Below are 25715 nucleotides of genomic sequence, written 5' to 3'. Positions count from 1 at the left end.
GATCATTAATTTGTGCACTTACTTAAATATCTTTTCTATAAAAAATTAAAAAAGGTCAACTAATAATAAGATGAATTTTTTATATTTTTTATTGGAAAAAGTTAACATGTTGAGAAACTCACAAGTAACCCTGCTCTCTACAAAGTTAAGTTGTGTAGTGTGCTTTAAATACAGGATAGACAAGAAAAAACTTTATTATGCAAAGATTATTATTATTTATTGCTTTTAAGTTTCATAAAGACTAATATAATGAACAAAAAATATTTTAAACATTTTTTTAAAATAAAAATAAAATATTTTGTGTCTTTTTAGTTTCTGTAACTGTTCTATAGCACTAAACTGTCGACTGACTATTTTGTAACAAAAAAAAAGCAATAACAAAAAATAATAATAATAAAATAATAGTGTTTAGAACTAACTTTAAAAAATAAATGATTTTGTAGTCAATAAAAAAAATCAAACATTGCCCTAAATTTACCTTGATGTCCGTACATGGGTTTGTAATAGTTACGTCGAGCTTTTTGGTTAGTTTGAAACATGTTTTCACGTGAAGAAGACTTATGAAATTATTTTCAATAGCTGCTACAACAAAGAAGTAATCACCACAGAAACACAAAACGGCTCAGCATTAATTAAAAAAAAAAAAATCGACAAAGAGGTAGGACTGGTACTGGCATTATTTGCTAATTTTTCAAGATATTTTCCTTTATGTTATCGCAGTAAAACATACCTGGATCACATATGCCACCTCTTTTCCCCCGCTGTAAATTTTAAAATAAATTTTAACTAGCTTCTAGAGCGCTAAATTCACATTCTTCTTCCAGAAATCTTTTTCCTTCTTTGAACTAAAATTTCTGAAATTCATAAAGTTCAGAATGCAAAAATCTGGCGCCGAAACGGCCGGCGCCGAAACGGTCAGCGCCGAAACGGTCGCGCCGAATCGTAACAAACCCGCTTTTGCTCTAAAACATTACATGCACAATTTATACGGCCGGTATTGTAAGCCGCTGTATAAAACACTACAGCTTGAACAGTTAGCAATAAAGAGCAATCATCTAAAATATCATATACAACTGAAGAAATGTCTCAGAAATTCTAAGTAGCTGTTCAACATTGGCACTTGAAGCTATCATGGTAAGCCTATCGGTGTTTTTTTTCCAGTTACATCTGGATGTAGCTTTGTATCCCAGGGAATAACTAAAAAATCTAAATTTAAATTCATGAAATCTGATTTTACCTCTCTTAAGGGATGTATGATTGATCATAAGGTTATTTGGATTTAAATTTATTGCATCTACATTGGCTGTTAATAAATGAGCAGCATCTTTGTCCCTAATATGGCATTTGTCTAACATTGATGAAATGCAAGCAGATCTCAATAGTTGTCAAGTTTTTTTGCGTTGTGGTAGACCGGGTATAGAAAAAAGGTTCAACAGGTTAGGATAGATACCCATTTCGGTTTCTAAATCTTGTGAATTGCAAGAGGAATTTGATGATAATAAAAGACTATGTACTAAATAGAAGATAGTTTAAAGTATAGATTTTTACATTATTCCAATCTGGATTTTTTTTTAATTTATATTTTAGATATGGAAAATAGAGTTTATTTTTATGGTAAGGTAGTCGAGGATTTTTCAAAATTTTAATTATAAGAATGCATAAACATTTAAGTATATAACTGAAGAACAGCGAATTAAAATATAATTTTCATTACTTATATTGATAGCAGGGAAACCTAGTGACCCTATTTGCCGCACCTATTACATACACAGAAAATTTTCTAAATCAACATCCCCAAAGCCTGGAGGAGGCAATTTGTTGTTGTCAAAAATCATTCATTAATGGCCTAGGCCATTCATTAATGGCCTTTAGAATCCCTTGTGTCCATCTTGGTGGAAAGAAATGTTCCCCTGTCGCTTGGTTTGAAACGAGCGAGAACAGCGGTATGCCTCTCCCAAGGCCATTGGTGTACACGTACCCTATGTAATATGTAAAATTTTACAGAATGAAAGTGAGAGAATGGTTGGTCTGGAAGTAGCAACATCTATTGAGGTTCAAAATTACTTTAAATATGAAACCTAGGAATATTTTTACATAAAAATGAGAAAATCCGCAATTTTTTCTTTAAAACTTAAAAAAGGGGGCCCTAGGGGCACGTGTTAATATTCATGGATTGGCTTAAAATTTTGCATGGATCATTTATTTGTATAATGGAACAAATTGAGGGGGCCTCGTGTAAAATATCTATAACTTCGAAACTAAGGAACACCCTAATATATATATATAATGTCTGCAAAATTGTTGGTTATAAGGGTGTATTTACCATAATCATTAACCATCCAAAGATAAAAAAATATAAACATGGATTTCTTGATTTCTGCAGAAGACTATGCTCATTAGCTTTTGTTCCAAGAGTTGAATTAATGAAGTGAATTTCCACATTTAACAGAAAAAAAAATTACACAGTACAGAATTTTGCAAGAACATCGAGAATTTTAGAAAGAAATTCAAAATTAAGAAGAAATCAATCAGCAATCTGATGGATAGTAATCAACCAAGAATGTTTTGGATTAATCTGAAGGTTCTGCATTAGTGTCTTAATATAATATTAAGAGATACATTTATATCATTTATCATTTTATTTAAACACATCACAATTTGTCAGATAATCAATTGTTGTACCAATGTTTCTAATTTTCTTGACAGTACTACTAATTTAAAGAAAATAGCATCAAATTCTCGCAAAAGTTGTAAATCAGCAGTAATGAAGGGTAAAAATAGATCCACTGTCAAGTTATCAAATTTTATTAGAACAACTGTACTTGAACTACCAATATCAAAAGGACTCAAATTTTTCAATTTTATAATAGATATTTATCAATTTAAAAAAAAAGAAGAAGAAAAAAGAAAGAAAAACAGCAGTTGGAAATTTTCTACTTAAAAAAATATATATTTTCAAAAGTTTTATTAATTATTATTACTTAAGACACTAAAATATGGAAAATGGTGAAACCATTTTTCAATTTTTCTCTCCACTCTTCAGTGACACTTAAATAAAAACCAAAAGCGTTCAAAGGCAATAAAAGATTACAAACTACAGGTATTATTACTATAGCTCAAAGGATTCAGAACAGATGATTATCAGTAGCTCCTAAAAAATAATTAATTGCTGTAAAATAACAAAACTTACTTTATGGTATATTTATGGTATATTTAGCAATTGTTAGTTAAGTTTGAAACATAACAAAAGTTTTATTTGGAACCATAATAAAGCTAATTATTGTTTTTAAAAAAAGCTTACTTTCATAGTACTAATTCTGAGAGGGGAAGCTTGAGAAAACTGAACACCTTCACGATTTAATTCAGGAGTCTGACTTCTTGAAGATTGATTTGAATGATCATTTTCCTGAACCAGATTGCTATCAGGAACATATGCAAAACTACTTTGATCTTGATCTAAAAATGCGGAGAGAAAAATATTGATATTAAATATGCAAAATAAATTCTATAAACAGTAAAAATAAAAAAATAAAAAAAAAAAATCTGCATAGATTGCTTCTTATGCTAGAAACAGGTTATATTAAGTGGGATATGAAAATACTTATATCCTGAGCAAATCAACCATTTTCGATATCATAAATAGGTTGATGGTATATTGCATATAATGAATATTTAGTTTTAAAATAAAAAATTAGGAAAAATTAAGTGAAAAAAAAAGTTTCACACTAAAGGCACCACAACAAAGTTCTGTTGTGCTCTGGCAACACTTGCTGTCAATTAAATTGATAAAACATGCACCACATCAAATACATTGGGATATTTTTCCTGAAGTGAACAACCATTTTTACTACAATTTCAGATTCAAACTTCTTATTGTCCAAATGAGAACAGCAACTATTTTGTATGGCAACATGTAAAATGTCGTATACTGGAATTAATAAGACTTAAGGCACAAATACAGATTACTTGTTGATAACTCAAAATTATTGAATACAGCAAACCCTCATTATATGCGCGGGTTACATTCCACGGAAATGAAGCGTAAATTGAGATCTAATACTAATGTTAAAATAGGGGTTTAGTTCCGTAGATAACAAAATACTTCATTCTAGTGATGACTAATTGTATAATAAGTTTAATGTGTACTTACATCGACTTTTATGCACAACATGTATAAAGAAAACATAAATTAATTTCGTGTCCTGTTTATAAAGAGGAGCTGGCTATGATAGTCTTTTGGCAGTCATTAAGAATTTTTTTCTATAATTCTTTGCAGAGCATTAACGCATCCATGATCACTTGCGTCATTTCCATGATAGAATCCTCCTTCACTAACAAATCAGAAAAAACATTTCTATTGTCTAGGAATGGTTTAAAAATTTCAATGTGAACGTTTTTGGTTGTGCTTTACCGACGTCTGCATCCTCGTTGGTTTTGGTCTCCTTTGTCACTTCTAAAAGCTTCTTCCTGTGAGTTCTGAGCTGTGTGAGTTTAATAACTTTACTTCTGGAAAGAGCTCTGGAACCAATCGTATAAAATGTCTCCAGTGGCCCAAGCTTGATTATTAGCATACCAAAATGCAGTTGATAAAGCGAAATCTGCAATCTTTAGGAGTTTGGATTTTGAAAGAGGGGAAAATTTTATCTGTTTGCATTTCCGCATCAGCATAAAACCGAAACTCATCCACGTAAAATAAAATGAAGGTGTCAAATCTTAAACAGCGTAAAATAAACCAGCATAAAACAAGGGTGTAATGTACATAACTTTTAAAATAAAACCCCAAGTAAACACAAACCGAAACATGCAAAAAAGATATTTTTGGCACATTACCTTCTGCTCCACAGGGAGATGCAATCACTATCCTCCACATATGCAGAACAGAATTTTCAGCTTGTTTTTCAAGAATGACAAGGTAAAATGGCTCTTCAAATACAGAACTGTGCCTAAGATCCACAATTGCTTGTAAATCAGGCTGCACCAAGCTGATGTTGCTTGCATCTCTAGTACATCGATCTTGGGGACAACTGGAGATAAGTTGCTCTTGAAACACATGAAGAAGTTGAGTGTTGTGCCAGTCCTTTAAAATAAATAAATGCTTAAGAAACACTTAGCAATATTTGGTCATAAAAAACAAATAGTACAGGTCCAATAAAATTTCACATTGAAACTGATTGCTTAAAGGATGTTTAAATGAGAAAAAAAAAAAAAAAAAAAACAATTTTTTAAGAAACATCAAAGTCAAAACTGCATTGCACTTACATGAGTAGCATCTGAAATTGAATCTAATTCAATGACACAACCGGGCCGAGATGTTGATTGCTCACTAACAATTTTAAAGGCATCTTGCAATGTACTATGACGATAACCTAAACCAGAAGAGGTGCTGCTACTTTGGCTCAGATCCTAAAAATGAATATATAAATATTTCTTTAAAATAAAATGTTAAGCACCAAGCTGAAAAGTTTCCTTCACTTAAAACAGTTAATTATCAATTACCAGAACGAAGTTCTTTTTTTTCTTTTCAATTAAACATTTTTAAAAAGTGAAAACTAGTATTAATCCTTAGAAGGAATTAGATAAAAGGGAAAAAAAAGGATATCAAGGCAAAAATGAAAAAATTCACAGGCAAATTTGGCAAGAGAGAGCAATAACTTCTTGAAGGGAAAATTAATTCTGAACTGTGAGAATTTTTATTAAAAAAAATAACAGGTAAACATTTTCACTAATGCATTACTGCAGCAGTAATGATATTTTAAAGTTAAAAGTTATTGATTCTACAGAAAAAAAAAATCATGAACCACTACACAGCTATTGCAATTAGCTATTGAAGAAGTTAACCAATCATATAATTTAAAAGTTACACAAATAAACTTACTGTAAGAGTTTATTTTTTGTAAAAAAATTTTTGCTATTTTTTATAATGATTTGAAAGTTTAAATTGAAAATGTCTCAAAATTCGAGTATTGGATGTTAACTTTTGCTTGAACGTCAATGATATCATTTTTTTCTAAAATTTTAATAAATTATAGAAATTCTGTGATGCTATGGGAAAAAAAACGAGTTTTTAAACATTAAAAAAAAAAATTCTGGATCAACGCTGAATTACTTTTATTAGAAAAGTTTCTTTTACATCATATTTCTTACACGGTCCAAAGTCTAAAGTGGTAGAATAACATTGAACCATGTTTATAATTCATTTTAAATCGTTTTCTATAATTATTATTACTAAGTTTGGATAAGATTACAATACTTTAGAGCTTTTCCCATGTTTTTATGCGAAGAGATACAATAATACTATTAAAATATTTGGTGGAACCGTTAAAAACAAAGAAAATGCAGATCCTAGTTACTCTAAATGACTAACTCATACCGTAAGTAAGAAAGTATACTTGATTCAAAACAAAACATCCCAAAGCCTAGAATCTCAGAAAATATATTTTTTAATGACATCTTTATGAAGTTAGTATATTGCCCCTCGTTAACCTTCATGCCCGAAATAAGAAAGGTTGATCAGCATGCAAGGAAGTTCAAACTATACAGCATTGCCAGATAATACAGAGATTCAGTTTCAACAAAAAAAAAAAAAAAAAAATAGACTACAAAAAATTGCTCAGACAAGAATACAAATATTTAAAAAAAGAAGGGAGGTTGTGCTTGTTATTAAAGTAGGTCACTCACTATGGATTAAGTTTTATATCAATAAAAAGAGTGACCCAGAAGCAATCATAGTAATTGCAATTTATTTACATCTCTAAGAGAAGTAAAGGTATTTTACGTTCATCAAATCGTAATATTGAACTCTTAATGTAACTGCAAAATATTTTTAGTTTTTGGACTTCAAATGTTTGCATTCTTTTAAATTAATTGTTCATGAAGTTATTCATTTTCAATTAGATTTGTCTTATCAGAATAACAGAAATAGCACTGTTAATTAATATTTTAATAAAATTAAAATATTTATTAATTTTAATAACATATAGAACCAATGTCATTTTTAAATTAAAATATATGTTTATTAAATTGAAATGAAAGTATTTTTCTAACTTCAATTTTCCAGCATGCTGGAAAGGCATAGCTGCCAACCTCAAGATACAAAAAATAGGAGCACTTAAGGGAAAAAATAGGAGCACTGAGGGCTAAAATAGGAGCATGAAATCGTGGCCTGCGCTAAACCTTCCTTCTGTACCATAAGTTTCCATAAATTCTAAGAACTTATAAAATGCTTTTCTAAATTTTCATGTTAGATTTTCAACAAAACTACAACCAAGTTTAAAACAAAATTATTTTACATTAAAAAAGCAACATTACATAGATATATATTGAAAAGTTAAAAAAAAACATGATTACTGTTTGATTTAATAAAACTGCAATCCTTTCTAAAAAATATGCTTTTATACATATCCTACATGCATAAGAACATATTGAAGATAAAAAAAACAATTATTTCTTAATTCTTATACTTGGAAGTAAAGCAACTTCATAGTAAAGGTCAAGACTCTGAAATTTTGAAAGTGGCCAGTGGCACTCGACTCCAAAAACTTAGTGGCCACCAATGTCATTAAGTTTTGAAATACAAACTGGAGTGGGGGAGGCAGTTTTTACAACTTCCCTTAAAAAAAAAAAAAAAAAAAAAAAAAAAAAATAGATGAATAGGATTTCAAGAGAGATATTCAATACTTTTTTTGCACATGGAAAATTTAAGTTAAAATAGGTTTCTGAATTATTTAAAAAAAAAATAAATGAATGAGAAATCAGCAGGAACCTTCAATTTAGATGAAAGTTTCAGTTTATAGCAAAGCCTACAACGCAATAAGGATCAAATAGATAAAATTTCCCCTTCAAGAAAATTATTTTTAAAAAAAACATAACTTTTTGCCTTCTGTTATTTTTAATAGTTTGTATTGAGACAAACAACTAATTCTGTTTTCGGGAACTTAGGCTATTAATAGTCTTGTCTACTTCATGTTACAAATGACAAAACATGGCAACAACGCGAAAAAGTCAAGACAATAGATTTTTGAGTTTGTTGCATTAAAAGTAATTATAAATAATTAATGAACCTTAAAAAAACTAAAATTTAGACGAAATAGCGAGTTTTTAGCACATTAGAGTCTAAACCAATGAGGATAGAATAATATTCTAAAGAAAAAAATTTTGCATTTTTCAAGAAAAAAATTTAGAATTTTCCGAAAAAAAAGCCTATTTTGCATTATTTTCAATAGTTTGCATTCCAATAAACAACTAATTCCAATTATGAAAACTTGGCCACTTAAGAGTCTTGTGTACTAAAATCTCGCAAATGACCAAATATGGCGACTAAGTCAAAAATTCAGATATAAAATTTTGAATTTATAGCATGAAAAACAATTATAAATAATTAATGACTCTTAAAAAACTAAAATTTAGACGAAATAGCGAGTTTTTAGCACATTAGTCTAAACCAATGAGGATAAATAATATTCTGAAGGAAAAATTTTGCATTTTTCAAGAAAAAAATTTAGAATTTTCCGGGGGGAAAAAAAAGGCCCATTTTTGCATTAATTTCAATAGTTTGCATTGCAATAAACATCTAATTCCGATTTTGAAAACTTGGCCACTTAAGAGTCTTGTGTACTAAAATCTCGCAAATGACCAAATATGGCGACTAAGTCAAAAATTCAGAAATAAAATTTTGAATTTATAGCATGAAAATAATTCAAAAATAAAAAATCCCCATGAAACTAAAATTTAATTGCGAATTTTTAGCACATTTGTGTCCAAAGCAATAAGAATAAAATGAAATTTTAAATGGTATAACTGTTTTCATATTTCTCAATAAAATTATTTAAAATAAATAAAAAAAAAAAAACATTTTGCTTATTTTCATTAGTTTGCAGTTAAAAGAAACACCCAATTCTACTTTGTCTTTGAAAACGAAGGCGCTTAAGTATCGTCTGCTAACTTCCATCTTGTGAATGACCAAACATGGCGGCTACGTTTTACACGTAGCTGAAATGCTCGATGAAAAAACGACGATCTCCAATCGGCGCTCCCCCTCAGTGTTTATCCTGACACTAAGCTTCCAAAGCATCAAATTGTCTTCTCTTTTGTTGAGTTTGCGCACAATTCCTGCCTTCGAGGATAGGGAAATTTCTTCTTTTTCCTCAAAAATCGAAAAGTGTACAAGCAAAGTCAAAAAAACGGAGTTTTTTGGAAAAAATCGGATTTTCGGAGTACGCAATAAAAATCGGAGAAACTCCGGGAAAAACGGAGCACTTGGCAGCTATGCCAAAGGGCAATTGAAAATCTGGTGGCCCTGAAATTTTGCAGCATGATGGCTCATGTGAGGTAATACAGTAAAACAACACAAGCACACACATACATATTAATTCAAACCACAATAACCATGGAGTGAAACAAATTATAATAAAAATAAGAGTTGATTGAAATTTTTAGCCAAGTCAAAAATGTAATATACAGGGTGCCGACAAATAACTGACAGCAAAATTCATCTGTGCATAATTTGCATTTAAGATGTTCTTTAGTTTTGGCAACACTTAAATAGTTTTAGTTTAATTCTATGAGCAATAGAGCAGACTTTTTTGAATTAAAATCCGTTTTATTCTTTATACTACCACGATGGATGCTAAACGACGTTTGATTCTCGAATTGCATTTAAAAGGTAAGTGGAATTGTGAAATTTTTAAAAAATTGATTGAAAGAACTTTAAAACGGTTAAAAGAAACAGATAGTGTAGAAATAAGGCATAGTGGTGGAAGAAAATGCAGTGTACGATCAAAAAAAAGGAAAAATGTGTCTGCGAAAAAATTCAAAGAAATCCTGCACAATTTGTCTGAAAAATTTCACGAGACCTAAATTGATCAAAAAATATGGCTGGAATCATCATAAAACAGGATTTAAAATTAAAAGCTTACAAGAAAACGAAACCATGGATTAACAGAGAAAAATAAAGTTGAAAGACTAAGAAAGTGCAAACAACTGCTGAAAACACACGCTGCTAATGAGATATTTTTTTCGGATGAGAAGTTATTTTTGCAACAAGCATCTCATAATAGGAAAAATAACAGAATTTATGCAATATCAATTCAGAATATCACTTCAACTAAAAGAATTGTTCAGAGGTTCCAGAAACCAATTTTAGCAATGGTTTGGGGTGCCCCCCTATAAGCAAGAAAGGAAAACTGCCGCTTCTTTTTATTGAAAATGATATGAAAATTGACAAAAACTATTATTTACAAAAAGTATTGAAATCTCACATGATTAAAGAAGCTGAAAAATTATTTAAAAAGGATTCATTTACATTTCAGCAAGATTCGGCACCTGCCCACAAGGCAAAGATTGTTCAACAATGGTGTAAACAGAATTGTCCATCCTTTATTTCCACAGAAGAATGGCATGCATCCAGTCCTGATCTCAATCCACTGGACTATTGCATATGGGGGATATATGGAGAATCAATTGAAAAACCTAAAACCTATGTCCACAATTAAATTTAAAAATTTACTACTAAAGAAATGGAATGAAAGAGATTCCATTATCTGTAGTGCATGCTGCTGCGGAAGCCTTTCCAAAAAGATTGTCATCTATGATTACAGTTAAAGGCGTGAGAATAGAAACCATTACTTAAACATTGATCAACAATGTTACTTTTATTTAACATTTATTTTATCATTATAGAAAAACTTGTATTATAGTAATATTTTTTTAAACCGTCAGTTATTTGTGGACACCCTGTAAATTCAATAATGAACCAAAATCTCACTTGTACATTGTTCCTCCGAGATGAACTAGATATTTCAGCGAGTAAAGTTCTAGCATCAATAACTGCCTGATATATTCTTAACTGAACTCCATCAGAAGCCACAAAACAAGCACTTGGTGAATTAGATATACTTCCTTGTGTAGTACTGTTGATTAAAAATTTTGGTAAAGAAAAAAATTAGAACATGTTCTGAATGCACAATTTAAAAAAAAGAGCACAACAATCCAATAACAATAGCATATTTTTCTCATAGATGGAAATGCTCTCATCTAAAACTAAGTTATTTTAATGTAATCATTGTCACACTGCAGGATCTGCATCTGGCATAAAAGCGTTTCTTAAAAGAATTTCAAAAGAGAAAAGATGTCAGTGAAAGACAAGGGTGCCCATATAAGGGGCAAGAGGGGGCTCAAGCCCCCCCCCCCCCAGAATGTAGAACTTGCTTGCTTTTAGTACTCTTTTCTTTGCAAAAATGTAAAAACATTTCTTCTTCAGCTGTTAATGAATAAGTTATTAAAAATGTCAATTTTTAATAACTCTAATCTGCACTAAAATCAGTTTCATGGGGAAAATATCCTGCCCCCCAAATATCCTAATATCCCCTTACAATTTTGCATATGGGCGCCCTTGGTGAAAGATAGCCCTATGTCCCTATAAATATCAATAATTTTTGAAAACAAAATAAACAAATGACAAAAAAAATCACAAAAATAACAGCACAATTAAGTGAAAATATCTAATTTCCTGCACAGTTGATTTTATTTGATAATCAATTTCATTACATTTTTAAGCATTTCTTAGAGATCACTGATATTTTTAAACAAAAAAAAAAAAAAACATTTTTAAAATTACCCCATCAATCATACAGCTCAAAGGTGTGTGAGTAACTTGATTGTGCAAATTTGTCTCAATCATATAGTACAATGAACTTGTGTGTAACAAAACTGTCCATAACAATAAACCTGTTTATAACGAAATTTTCCTTGGTCCCAGCAAAATGTCAGCATAAATAATCAAACTGTCTTTAACGATAACCTGTTCATAACAATATTTTTTTAGGTCCCAACAGTATCGTTGTTGACAGGTTTTACTGTATTAGTTATATAATTGAGAAAAGACTCCAAAAAGTCTTGAAACTGCTGTACACAAACTTTAAAAATTATTTGTTCATCATTACTGTTGCATTATCTTATTTTATACCTCAATATTCAGGATTTCTACCCTAAACTCTCCAATATTTGAAAAACAACTTTTTTTTTAATTTCATTTACCGTAAAACTTGTCCATGAATTGAATGAATGAACAATAATGAGTTATTTTCTTAAAAGCTAACTTGAATAGCAGTTGCTCGAATAGCACGCCAAAATGTAGTTCATTGCATGTTATTACAATCTCAGAAAATTGGTTTTTGAAAGAGAAAATTTGTTTGCAATGCCGCATTCACGTAAAATAAAAACTCATCCACGTAGAACAAAATAAAGACAGCAATTCTTAAACTGAATAACCAAAGCTGCCTCAAATGAGGGTCTACAGTACATTTGATGGTTTATTGCAGAAAAGATTCAGAGTAATAGGTTACAATTTTAAATTACTTGAATTTAAAAAATAAATAAATAAAAAAGAACCACTTCTAAAATAATTTTATGCAAACATTTAACAAAAGTACTTAAAATTTCAGACCTCAAGGTTTTTTTTTTTTTTTTTTGTACAACTAACTACAGTCCTATTATTCTAGTCAGAAAGAAAATGCTAATGAATATGGAAGAAAATATTCTTTTTGCAAATGAATATATGTAATCTAATAACATTGTAACACACAAACACGCACATTAAATTGCATACACAGATATTAATTGTTGTTGATGGGTTCATCAACAACCAATATCTGTGCATGCAATTTAATGTGCATGTTTGTGTGTTATAATCAATAATCATGCACATTAAATTGCATATACAGACATTGGTTGTTGTTGTTGATGGATACAGCAACAACAACCAATATTTGTGCATGCAATTTAATGAATCACTTTTTCAACCAAAATATATATTTCAGGAATGTCAGTTAATATGGAATTTTTATCTGCATATTTTAGCATCAAAATATAATTGCAACCATGCTAATTTTTTCACAAAGGTTTAGCAATGTATTCCTCCTCATTAACTCAGCTCATAATTGCTTTTAAAAAATATTATACCTAGGCAATAATGTAGGAATCCATGCTACATTAGCAAAGGCAGCTGTCTCAAGAGAATTAATTCTTGCTAATTCTGTCACACCACCTGATTTTGATAACGGCCCAACAGGATCAACTTTCCAAAGAATAAGCTCACTGCAAAAACCAGATTGTAGACCCATTGGAATAGAGGTGCAGTTGCAAGGACTAGTAGGAAGAGATGGGCTTGATGTACCAGATCTATTTTGGCTTTTATCAGGTAAATTATGATGAGATGTAGTCAATAACAGAGGAAGAACAGGATGACAAGTTATGTCATTGATTCTAAACCTATGACCACAAACCCGAGAAGAATGGCCAATACTTAATACCTAAAAATCAAAAGAGAAAAAAATTAGCGAATCATTTGATTCATCGGATAGATACAAAATTGCACAAGGAAATATGTATCATGTTTTTAGATTTACTACACCATGTAGAGATTTGCAAATGAAATCGAATTCATCTTTAAATATGAAAAATCTTCATGCATCACTAAGATTTAACTAACATTTTAATGAACATATTTCAACAAATTCATCTAAAAGTGTGACACTAGGAATTATAATATAAAGGCTCCTTTGAAGAAACAATTTAAAAAATTATTATTGCAAATATGCAACCTAAGCAGATACTTTTGTAATGAAAGTTGTTAAATGTTTTCACAATTTCAATAAAATAAATATTAAATGCTGGAAAATAAGTTTTTACTGTTAATTAAATTACAATAATTGAACTATATGATTTATTTGTTTTACTTTTCAAAACAAAATTACTGTAACTTCTTTTATCATGATTTTCCTCTCATAATGGCACATTCTCCCTCCAACCACCATTTTTCTCATTACTCAATTTTTTATTGAATTTTGAACAGGTTACATGTAGTTATAGAAAACCACAAGTTTCAGATATTACAAATACTACAAATAAACTGTTACGTTGCTGTGTAGAATGAAAAAACATGCATAATAGTATATGCATGATTAGTAAAAAATTCATGCTTGGTTTCAGTAATTGATCATAAATGTAAATATATGCTTAAGTCACAGATAAAAAAGTTACATCTTATGCTATAGTAAAATTTTAACCTCTTCCACTCAAAGATAAAACTGATTTTATTAATTTTTAGTCAAATTAATCAACTGTTGCAAATATGCACAGCTTCAGGGCCGGATTTAGGGGAAGGCAGGCGGGGCTACTGCCCTGGTGCCTCCACAACAAAAAGCCCCCCCCCCCCCCACAATAAAATTTTTATTAAACATCCTAACTTTCACGGGTTGAAAATATCGGATATATACATATATCTTTACATATAAAAATGGAGTTTGGTAAATTTTTTCCCTAAGATCATAGAAACTACCCGGCAGATTTGGCTGAAACTTTCACCGTTTGTTCTTTTTGGCACTGGGGAGGTTTGTAGACCAGTTCGAAAAAAATACGACTGATAGTTCCTTTTTTATTCTAATGTGTCTAAATTTTCGCATAAATGCCCCAATATGGTGGTGAAAAAATATGTGCACATATTAAAATTATGTGTCCATCGAAAGCGCTTATTTTTCTGCTGAAGATGGCATCTGTTACAAAGTTCTAAGTTGTATGAAAAACGAATTATGGCTTTTTTGTTCCATGTTCGAAGGCTTTCCTCAATACAATTCATTTTTTAGTGTATCATCTCAACTCCCACTTCAAAGCTAGAATTGTTGAATATTTTTGTGTTTCGTCTGACTGTTTGAGGCTTTTCTCAAGTCAAATCTTAAAGTAACGTTTTTTCCCCAAGATTGGCCAATAATAAATAGATTTGGCTGATTATTTTCCATTTAAACGGAACTTCAATTGTAATTACTGAGGTTTTTTTATAATTATTTGTACTGATTGGACACTAAATCATTATCCAATCTAACAGCAGAAACCTCGCCAAAATTTATGTAGAAAGATTTCAGTAGCGGATGCATTTGGCAGTTTCTTCAACTGTCGCGGTTTTTGAAGACAAAGACTATGTAATAATGTTTGTCAGCTTTCAGAATGTAAAAAAAATATCGCCAATCAAAGAATCTTTAAAAACTTTTTTTACTGTAAAATAATCCAGCAACTAAATTAGGCAAATCCATAAAAAGCACAAAAACTTCCATTAATGTGACTTTGCGCACAAATTCAAACCCGCGCCAAATTTTGCTACTTATTTTGGAAACATTACGGATGAAATTGTCTAGCGCCATTTTATTTTGACCAAAAGTATTTTAGCATATAGCGACAATATCTCTTTAACAAAAATTAGTAACATACCGTTTTACAAAGTAAGGAGGGGGAGCATTATCCAAGATATCCCAAAACGATTTCCGCAAATTCGATAATATTTTAAATCGCACCAAGAACACACAATAATTGAAATTTTCCAAAAAAACTAAAGTAAGTTTAAGGGGATTACGGGCGCGCGGCTACATTTTTTTAAACAGTTTGTTCTTCAATAGACATACAGAGAAGGTAAGACTCAATGTAAAAAAAAAAAAACAGTATTAACTGATAAATCTTTTTAAACATGTGAAGTTTAATTTCATATTTCGGAAATTCTTCACATTTGTATACGTTTAAATTTCGTGTTTTCGTTTCTAAATGAATACTATTTTGCTCTTTTTACTTACTGCTACTTTAGTTTTATGAGTAAGGAAGAAGCTAGATTTTAAATCACGTCAAAAAGGTGTGTTTTAAGTTCTTTCACTTAAAACAGAAAACAAATGCAAGTAACGATTGTTTCTCATAATTAATGCTAACCCAGGCAACGCCGGGTATTTTTGCTATTAGTTTACATTTTTCTTTGCCAAAGAAAAAACATCCGCTTCACTTGCAAAAGGCTGGGTTCCGGTAGCGTGATCGCTTGGCGAGTTAGGCGCTGAGCAGTTCAGTCTAGGATTATATCTTTAGAGCAACGGTAAATGTAATTCATTGTTTTGGCGATTTGTTTTGGAAGAAAAGAAACTTTTGATTTGTTTTTATCCGAGTGAAATGTACGATATTTTCTTCTTTTTTTCTAACGATGATTTTTAAATGTTCCACTGGATGTTTTTTGTTTTTTTTTTCGTTAGACGGATGGATTATGAGAGCGTGGTTGCTGGGCGAGTTTGGCGATAAACAATAGAGTTGCGGAACTATTTTTACATTTGAAAGATATTATTTAATATCTTTTTTTTTTTTTTTTTTGTTTATTTGCGAAATATTTTAAATTGTAGTAAAAACCGCTTCACTCGCTAAATAGAGTTTTAAAGCAACTATAAATTAATTTAATGATTTGACGAAAAGTTTTAAATTCCAGAGAAACCTTAATAGGTTTTTTTTTTCTTTGAAAAAATGTGTACGCATTTTATACAAAGAAAAATGATCATTTTACGTCAGAGGGGGAGAGGGCGTCAATTTTTTTTTTTCATTCAACGGACTTCCATTAAGGTTTTAGCACGGGCATCGCTGTGCGGGTACTGCTAGTATCAATATATTTGGATACATATCAAAGTATCGGATATTTTCGAAAACATGATTATCTTTTCGAACACTGATTAGGGGCCTCCACTCCTTCGTTGCCCAGGGGCCTTCATACTTCCAAATCCGGCCCTGCACAGTGGCCCTGGCAGCCACAGACTGAGTGGATAAAAAAATAGTAAGAGATTGGAGTAGTTTACATGATTAGTGATTAGGTTAGGTATTAAATTAATCAAACACAAAATTTGGATAATTAATTTGAATATTTAAAAAAATAATTAAATTATAGAATGCACAAAAGAAACGCTGAAACCAAAGAAATTCTTCAAAACCAAGGCTTGTGTAATTGTTGATACATATACATTCGTTAATCTTGAAACAATATCAAGCATGTTTAAAATGCAGTAAAATGAAATATAATCATAACGACTTTTAATATCAATACAACTAGTCCAGTCGAAACATGATTTTAAAAACTCCTCGAAACCAGGGAAAGAGTTCATAAAATTCAAAATGCATCGAGAACTGTTACTATGTACTGTTCTATGAATTGTAAACATATTTCCATGGGAAGTTCTATCAGTACTACTTAATATTTTATTTTTTGTTTTGCACTCAATAAAAAAAGCATCTACACACAGCCATCCAAAAATTCACATCGTAGATCAAGGACTGCTAACCACTTTTAAACAAATATATTTCTTTATAAAAATAAAAGCTAACGATAAGATGCTGGAAAGTGAAATTACAATTTAAATGAAAGGGATTATATTCTACCCTAAGATTTTCTGTCACTTGTGCTGGAACTCTTAGGAAAGAGCTACTTTGACCTTATGTCGAGTTCATAAGAAAGAGTGTTTTGTCATTTCTAATTTGTAAAAAAGGGAAAATTACATAGCTTAAATGGAAGACATTTCAGAACTAGCGAATTGTTTGTAAAATCCCGCGTGTTCATAAATTGAAGGGCTCGAGGTAAGAGTGTGATATGTTACATGACAGGGTTTCTAAAATATCATAATATTTTAGAAAATATCGAAAATATCCAATACTTTGATATATATCGGATATTTTGATATCCTTCCGATATTTTCAATCAGCACAAACTAAAGTCTTCAAAATAGTAAATTAATCCTCTAATCACTATTTTCTTACATTGTTATTGCAATATGTAGAATTAAAATTAATGCTTCTTTCATTATTTATACCTAATATTTAATTTAAATTTTTTATCAACTTTAATGGAGTTCATTTAGCTCCATTAAAGTTAGCTGTTGTACTCATTTTTCTTCTGTTGGCCACTTTTACACAGTTATATGTTTCAGAAATAAAAAATATGCATTAGTTGGTGCGCAGTCATAAAACATTTTCTTTTTTTCTGACCAACATTTAATATTTAATGAGGCACTTTCAATATGAATTAAAATTGTTACATTGCTAATCATTTTATGAATATAAAATAAAAAAGGAATATTATATTACTTTGTTACATCAATGATGCATTGATAAATCATAAAACAGGGGTAGAAGTGATTGACTTGTCACATATAGGACATTTTCCACAAAAAATATAGGACAAATATAGGACACATTATACGAATAATTTTGCTTCAAACAAAATTATAACTTACATCTGAAATGACTTTCCTGTAGTTGAAAGAATATTTTTTGAAAAAACAGTGGACTTTATAGACTAAATAACTAAACAAAATTTGAACAAAGATAATTTTATTATTTTTTCCTCACTCATGACCCAAGAACTAATTCCACTGCTCTTTGATTTTATATCTAAAATGAACCCTTTACCACTTGTATTAAGAACAAACAGAGCATAAGAAGAATCCTTCTGACGTTTTTCAAAGTTTTCTTTATGCTTGAATGTTTCAGCATGCTGCCTCAATTGCGAAATTGTGAAAATCCACTATTGCTTATGAGCACTGAACAGTTGCAAAAATGGCAAAATGCAGAAAAAATCATCTTTTCCTTTAGTGCAACATGCACCAAAATTTGTACTATTAATGTCCTCCTGGTCCAACCACTCCATACCAAATTTTGTTAAGCGATGCAATTTCGCCATTATAATTCCACTTATTACAACAAACTAGTTTTAACATCATAAGGAACTAACATTCCACGATCCCAAAATGCACTGAACACAAAAATATACGAACGGAAACCATGATGGAAAACAAAACAAACGGCTGCTACCCAAACGCAAAATTTTAAAACCAACTTCAGATTTAGTTCTCGAAACTCCACCCCACTATAATGACGTCACATTGCTGTAGCCAATGAGCGAAGATGCCTGTTGCAGGATTTAGTCAGTTTTGTTTTTTAATTTGAAATTCGTTTGGGGACGTACTTTCAGCTATATTTCAGCGAAAAATCCAATGTCAGAAAGTTTTTTTACTGTTCTTTTTAAAAGATAGATAGGGTAAAAAAAAAACAGGAATATAGGAAATATAGGACATTTTCAAAAAATATAGGAAATATAGGATAATTTTGATGCTTTTTTTGAAAATATAGGAGATATAGGATATACAGGATTACTTCGACCCCTGCATAAAAATATAGTACATAACTTTTTGGTTATTTTTAATAATAAATAAACAATATTACAACGATTAATATATTTTTTGTATTGAAAATACGGTAGTTGAAAAAACAAATACAGTAGAAGACCGTCATAACGCACACCTTGGGACCACGACTTTTGCGTTATGCAGGATTTTACGTTATATAGATCATTTCACAAATTTTGAAACTAACATTCAGAATATATCTATATATTAGCACTTCAGAATGAGTTTTATCTGCAATGAATATTAAAGCGCCAATACTACAATTAGATATTCCCAAATAAATATGTTTCACAATCAAAAGAAAGGCATTATCCTGCACTTCTGCTAGCTTCATGGTTTGCAAAACAGCTGCATTTTCAAGAGTCATCTGGTATTTTCTGTTTATTATGATTACTAATTTTGAATTTTAAAGCTTCGAATTAAGATGGAAAGATAAAAAACTTTCAAAATTTAATTTGCCTAATAATTTTTATGTTTGTGAAGCAAAACAGAGGGATTTTTTAAGCTTCAAAACCTATTGTTTACTTCTGAAAAGTTGTGAGAATTTATAGAGAATTGCGTTATATAGGTCGGCGTTATAACGGTATTCTACTGTATCACTAATATGATATTTTCAAAATAAATATCAGATATATATCGTGATATATATCAAGAAATATATTGTGATATATCAACTGATACATATTGGCAAACCTTGCCATATAATATGAATTTTCACTCGACCAATTTCCAACTTATAAAAAATATTTATAGAATTTTTCAAAGGTATTGTACATTCTATATTCTGCAATACTAAAACCAGATATGTTTTCCAAAAAATGACATTCCCTTGTCATGTTTACTTCAATTTTAGTAATGAGAAACAAAAATTTTGATTGAAAAGTCACTCTTTGTGGCTTATCACATTTCTGCCCCAAGTCCTTCAATTAAATGTTGGTAAAATCGAGTGTCATCTACATAAAAAAATATGTACATAAAAAGTATATTTACCTGAGTATACTGGGAGTTATCAGAAAATGACAAGTGCCACAAATTTAAGCTGCCATTATTATGCTTAGTTAACATACATACAGTAGGCGTAGTTGAACTAAGGGCACAATTCTGAGAAAGGTTCTTGCCAGAATGGGAGTTATATGCTTTCCAATGAGCATAGTCTAAGGAGGACTGTGCTGCAGGATCTTCAGTTTTCTCTACTTTGTCTTTGATCAAGTTTTCAGAAGCAGATGCACTGATGGCTAATCGAAGATCCAACCCAGCATGAGGGGAATACATGAACATGTGGTGGGACATTGTAGCTGCATCTCCCAATGGAATGGCGTTCGGAATCCGAGAAGCAAAGCTCACTTGAGCTTGGCGAAAAGAGCCAGGGTTATATTCATCCAACCAGTCAACAAGCCTGAAATAAGATTTTGGTTTCACAATTCTAAATTTAGAGATAAGCTACTAATATATCAACAGGCCCAGAAAGACACAACATAATGCTAAACAATAATTTTTAAAAAGTTGATCATTCAAATTTAGTGCAGTAAAAAGCTACATTTATCTTCTATAGGCAATTCCATGGGTAACTGACTGACATTTTTGAAGCAAAACCGTATGAATTTAATTACATTCCACACAAGGTGTTTATTATTTAAAAAATCTTTTCTCCTTGTTTATTATTCTTTTTACGCTGAATTTAATGGTGTAGTTAAATTCTCAAAATAACATTTGGTTCATTTTTTTAAAAATAGTTAAAAACATAGTATTTGACTGACATTGTGGTTGCATAAATGGCAGTCAGTTACCATGTTTTTAACTATGTTTTAAAAACCACCCAATAAATATTTTGAGAACTCAATTATATCATTACCTGCAGCTTAAAAAGAACAATAGACCAAGAGAAAATATTTTGAAAAGAATGTATATTTTGCTTGGAATGTGACAAAATGCATATAGTTTTGCTTCAAAAATGACAGCTTCCTGTGGAATTGCCCTTACATAATTTGTAGCTAGATTTGACTCAAAAAAAGGTAATCCCTCCCACATAGCTCTAGTTCCTGCACTGAAAAAGAGGATCTTTATAATTGCAAGGCATGTGTATGCTATTTCCAACTGAAAGCCTCATGTAAAGATGATTGAATTCGCCAATACATTGAACCTGATAAAATATATTATTACAATTTAGCAAACACTAGTGATTTTGTTTCAGTTAAAAGCTTTTTGTAGTTATCAATTAGAGAATAATAAAATTGTTGAACAAGAAAAGATTGTACAAAAAAAATTTCATAATTATTTCATTTTAAGGAGAGAAAAAAAATCAATATATTTACAATATTTGTCAATTTTAAAAACAAGTCATTCAAGCATAACAAGTGAAAATATTCCCATGCACGTATATGATAAATAGTTGTAGAAATTCATAAGTTACCTGTAATTCATCCAAGTATATAATCTTTCAATTTTTCGGTTAACATTTGAACCTCGTGTACTTTATTTTTATTTTATTTTTTTTATTGTTTGATGCATCAACAGCAAAAAATAAATCACAACATTCTGTATTTTAAAAAATGTTTAAAAAAAAACTATTGCATATTTTTAACAACTTTTGCATTTTCCTTGAGTACAAAATGTTTCACATTTTCATGCATGTAAAGAGGGGAAGATAGGCTTTTAAATACTTTTTGATGGATGAGTTTCGAAAATATAAAACTTTGGAAAAAAAGCGTTTGATACACTTTATCAAATATTCATAGAAAAAAATATAAAAAGCACTTTACTTTCAAAATATTTTTTCCATTATGCTCAAAATTTGATTTTCTACACTTGGATTGAATAAAACTGTTCCTCTGAAGCAATCAGACTGGGTGATGTGGAGTAAAAGGTGAAAAAAAAAATCACATGAAATATTAAATAACTTTTTTCTAATTAATTTATCAAAAATTGGGCTCTGAGGTTTACACCTTGGGGAAAAACTATGCCTTTATACTAGATTTCATGTTTCAGGCCTTACCCTTTTTTAGGGAAGTGTGCCACACACACACCCAAATTATTTAATTGTGTACATAGACATTTAAAATAAGATAGTTTCAGTTCTTGGAAGACACTATCTATACATTAGAAACTATTACTACATGGATTTAACAGATAAATAATTTGAAACAGGAATAGGCAATCAAATTTTAATTCTTCCTTCATACAGAATTACTGTGCATAGAATAAAATGAAATTCAATTACCAAACAAGAAAGCTTCCATCAACAGGATAAACACTAAACAGTAAATCTGGTGATCTGTGCCATTCTCGAAGCAATTTCTCTATTTTTCTATCAATAAAGTCGCCAGAATGACTCTGAAATAAATTTTATATTAATTAAAGAAAGAAAAAGTTACCCAGATAATTAAAACAGAATGAAAGAACTAAATGAAAACATTTTGAAAAAGACTTGCAGAATTTTGCTGTAAAACAAATTAATTTTGCTTTTACTTCCAGCTTTCAATATGTTTTTGTTAATGCCATTTTGATTCCCCACACACTAATTTCATTACATTAATAAATTTTCTGCATCCTTAACGCCAAAAAAATTGAACCTTTTCTAAATTGCATTGTATTTTCAGAGAAGAAATAAAGTTTAGTAGTTAAACAAAAGCACATAAAGCAGGCATTTAATAAGAAACCTTTAATACCCTCTGGATAATTTGGTTGCTGACAATTTTTTTTTTTTTGAGCAATCATAATTGCTTATTGTTCTCACTTGACCGTCCTTGATGTTCCGGTTCCTTTTTCAGCTTGGACCAGGGTGCCTCTGCAGCACCACCGCCCGCCGTCCTCCAGGCGTGGCTGTCCCCCGGTCCTGAGCTATCCGCTTCTCCTGGCCGGAGGCATCCATGTCATACACGCACGCACGCTCACACACATACAAACACACGACTTCAAACACTCTTACACACCTACACGCACATGCGCGTTCACAACATTCACTCGCATGCATGCATGCATACATACACTTACACACACATGCACCCACACACATGCGCCTACACAAACACACACGCGCATACACACGCTCGTGATTGCGAAAAACATAATTTGAATTCAAGATGCCAAAAATTCAAATTAATATAATTTTTTTTTTTTTTTTTGGTTTATACTAACATTTAGCTTTTATCTTTTTTAAAGATTGCTCTACTTTCTTCTGAAGCTTACAAAGCTTTGAAATCCAGACACAAATTTTCACTGCTCCTCATTTTGAGAACTATCCAGCTTAGCAATAAATTTTCCCTTCTCCAATTCAGTTACTCCGGACTAAAAGCTTTTTTTTTTTTGGTTCAGTCATTCTTTTCCACCCTAACAACTGAATTCTCAGCAATGCTACAGACGATGCAATGAACTGTCCCCCAATTCAACAATATTTTCGCCTTTTTTTTTTTTGTTTTTTTTTTAATTTCAATACTTAATTTGTTGACGTGTGCAAGTGATCACTTAGGTACCAATAGCAAATGTTTGATGTACAATTCACAAAGCAATTGCACAACTAGAAAAATATAAAGTTCTTTCAACTTATATCCTGAGTGTTCCTTATCTTTAACAAATACATTACGGAAAAGGGGTAAGTCAGGGTTCCCAACCTTGAAGGAACAAATTGAGGAGCATCTGTGGTGATTTTGAGGAGCAATTGGAAATTTTCCAGAACAGTTCGGTATTTTGAATAAAAATCAATAAAAATAACAAAAACCAATTATCTGAAATTGTTTTAGAGCTTTAATAACCATTTTCAGTACTAGTATAAAAATAATTATTTTTAAATGAATAAAACAGCTTAAAACACTATTTCAATCTTTGAGTATAAGCAACTTGAATTTCCCATATTTACATGTTTGACATGATAATAGCAAAATATAAGCTCGAAAATGTTCGTGCTGGAAATGCGGAGCAAAATAATTTCTTTACGGAGCCACAGAGTTTCGCCATTTTTGTGGAGTAGATGGCAACCCTGGGTAAGTCATTTCTCGTTCTTGGATGATCAGAACAGGATCTTTTTTTTGGCATTCAAGGCTTGGATTATTGCAGCGGCAATGCTACTACTAAGTCGGTCTAATTTTTTAACCAACCTCATGTTTGATTTCCAACTTTGTCAAAATTTTGGAATTTTGCTACGCATTTTAATGTGAGAATCTTTTAAAATTGAATAACAATCATGGGGACTACCCACATGCACATGCAAAATAAGACTAAAAGCTTCCATCAGTAATGCAGCATTCATGGGATCAAAAGGAACATTCACATCCAAAAACATAAAGTAGTGTATAGAAAAGGAAGGGGGAAAAAGCTGTTGCACTAACATTAATAATGACAGAATGCGAACTGACAGAAAAAAAGCAACCTGAGCTTGTGAGTGAGATGAATCCGTAGCTATAGAAGTTGATGATGAAGCAGATGGTGAAGTCTTACTACTCAAAAGTTCATTGATATTTTCTGCAGATTCTGCCTTTGTCTGACTACTCTGCCTTCGTACATGAGGCTTAACTGAAAATAAGAAAACATAAGTAATAGAAAACTGAAATAAAAAAAATTTGGTTATGATTTTTCATTGACTTAATAACAATAAAATGCTTTCAATTTTCAGAGTTTGTTAAATGAATTCTTAAAAGAGAAAAAAACCCTAAAAATACAAATATGTATTCAAAGCAATTTCTCAAAATGCAGTATCCTTCATACATTCTTTATATCATGTAAAAGCAGATTGAAATATTTTAGAATGGTAACTTTAGGTTGCTTTGCCACTAAAGACTGTTGGTTGACTGCACAGAAATTAAGTTTGTTTTTTCTTCTCATGAATTAATTCTTTTTGTAAAATTGTCACCATGCCTAATGGTCTAAATGTTAATCAACATTGAAAATATGATTCACTTTGGAAGAAAAAAAAGAATGACAATGCTGAAATAAGAAATATAACAAAATGTTAGCTTATTTTATGACTAGTCACCTTCGGCGACCAGCTGGTCCACCTTTTTACACCATTCGCCTTTTTGCGCCAGGGTTGCCGCCTTCGGCGGCTGCTTAGACAATTTAGCGACGGTATTAATCAATGTTTTTCTTTATGTATGAATATTATCATTCGCCTTTTTACGCCAATGTTGCCGCCTTTGGCGGCTGCTTAAATAAATTCCGTGGCGCTATCAATCAATCTATATCTATCTATATCATTAGTAGTTTGAATAAAATATTTTCTAGACCTATCTCCAGTTCCGTCGTTTGGAATATTTTTAAAGGAGGGGAAGGGAGACACAAACGGCGTACTCTTTATGCAAATTTTGTCGAAAAATAACAAAAAGCACACTCACTTTTATGTGAAAGCATTGTTTTTTCAAAGTCATGGTGTGTGTGGGGGGGGGGGGCTTTGACATCCCATCGAAGTTTTTAAAATGACGGGCATGTCTCCTTCTTACTGTCAATCTACTGTATCAACCTCTATATTTGTCTATCTATCTATCTGTCTATCTATACGATCTATGCATATCTACCTCTGACAGTAACAATCTTTTTTTATTTATATAAGTATTAATTCGAAAAAAAAACATTTTTGTCCACTCCATCTCTATCTCTGTATCTACCTAACCTAACCGCCAATCCGTAACAAAAACACAGATCATGCAAAAAATCGCGGGCTTTATTTATTTAATCAAAATAGCCTGCAAAAAAAAAGGCTCTATG

At 30.8% G+C, this 25715-nt stretch overlaps 1 protein-coding gene across 1 annotated transcript in view; it reads right to left on the bottom strand.

The window, feature by feature from the left end:
- The window catches only part of LOC129225187 (dmX-like protein 2), a 154131-nt gene that overhangs the window by 95597 nt on the left and 32819 nt on the right, over nucleotides 1-25715 (bottom strand). The window contains exons 12-19 of the mRNA XM_054859753.1: nucleotides 24385-24527; nucleotides 22240-22352; nucleotides 20013-20418; nucleotides 12958-13307; nucleotides 10763-10907; nucleotides 5260-5403; nucleotides 4831-5077; nucleotides 3302-3456 (exon numbers count right to left, since the gene is read on the bottom strand). Coding sequence (XP_054715728.1) covers nucleotides 3302-3456; nucleotides 4831-5077; nucleotides 5260-5403; nucleotides 10763-10907; nucleotides 12958-13307; nucleotides 20013-20418; nucleotides 22240-22352; nucleotides 24385-24527 — 1703 coding nt within the window. The remainder of the gene's footprint in view (nucleotides 1-3301; nucleotides 3457-4830; nucleotides 5078-5259; nucleotides 5404-10762; nucleotides 10908-12957; nucleotides 13308-20012; nucleotides 20419-22239; nucleotides 22353-24384; nucleotides 24528-25715) is intronic.

The sequence above is a fragment of the Uloborus diversus genome, chromosome 6 (assembly GCF_026930045.1).
Source record: "Uloborus diversus isolate 005 chromosome 6, Udiv.v.3.1, whole genome shotgun sequence".
Taxonomy (NCBI): Eukaryota; Metazoa; Arthropoda; class Arachnida; order Araneae; family Uloboridae; genus Uloborus; species Uloborus diversus.
Note: the sequence above shows the minus strand (reverse complement) of the source record. Positions and strands in the feature narration are given on the sequence as shown.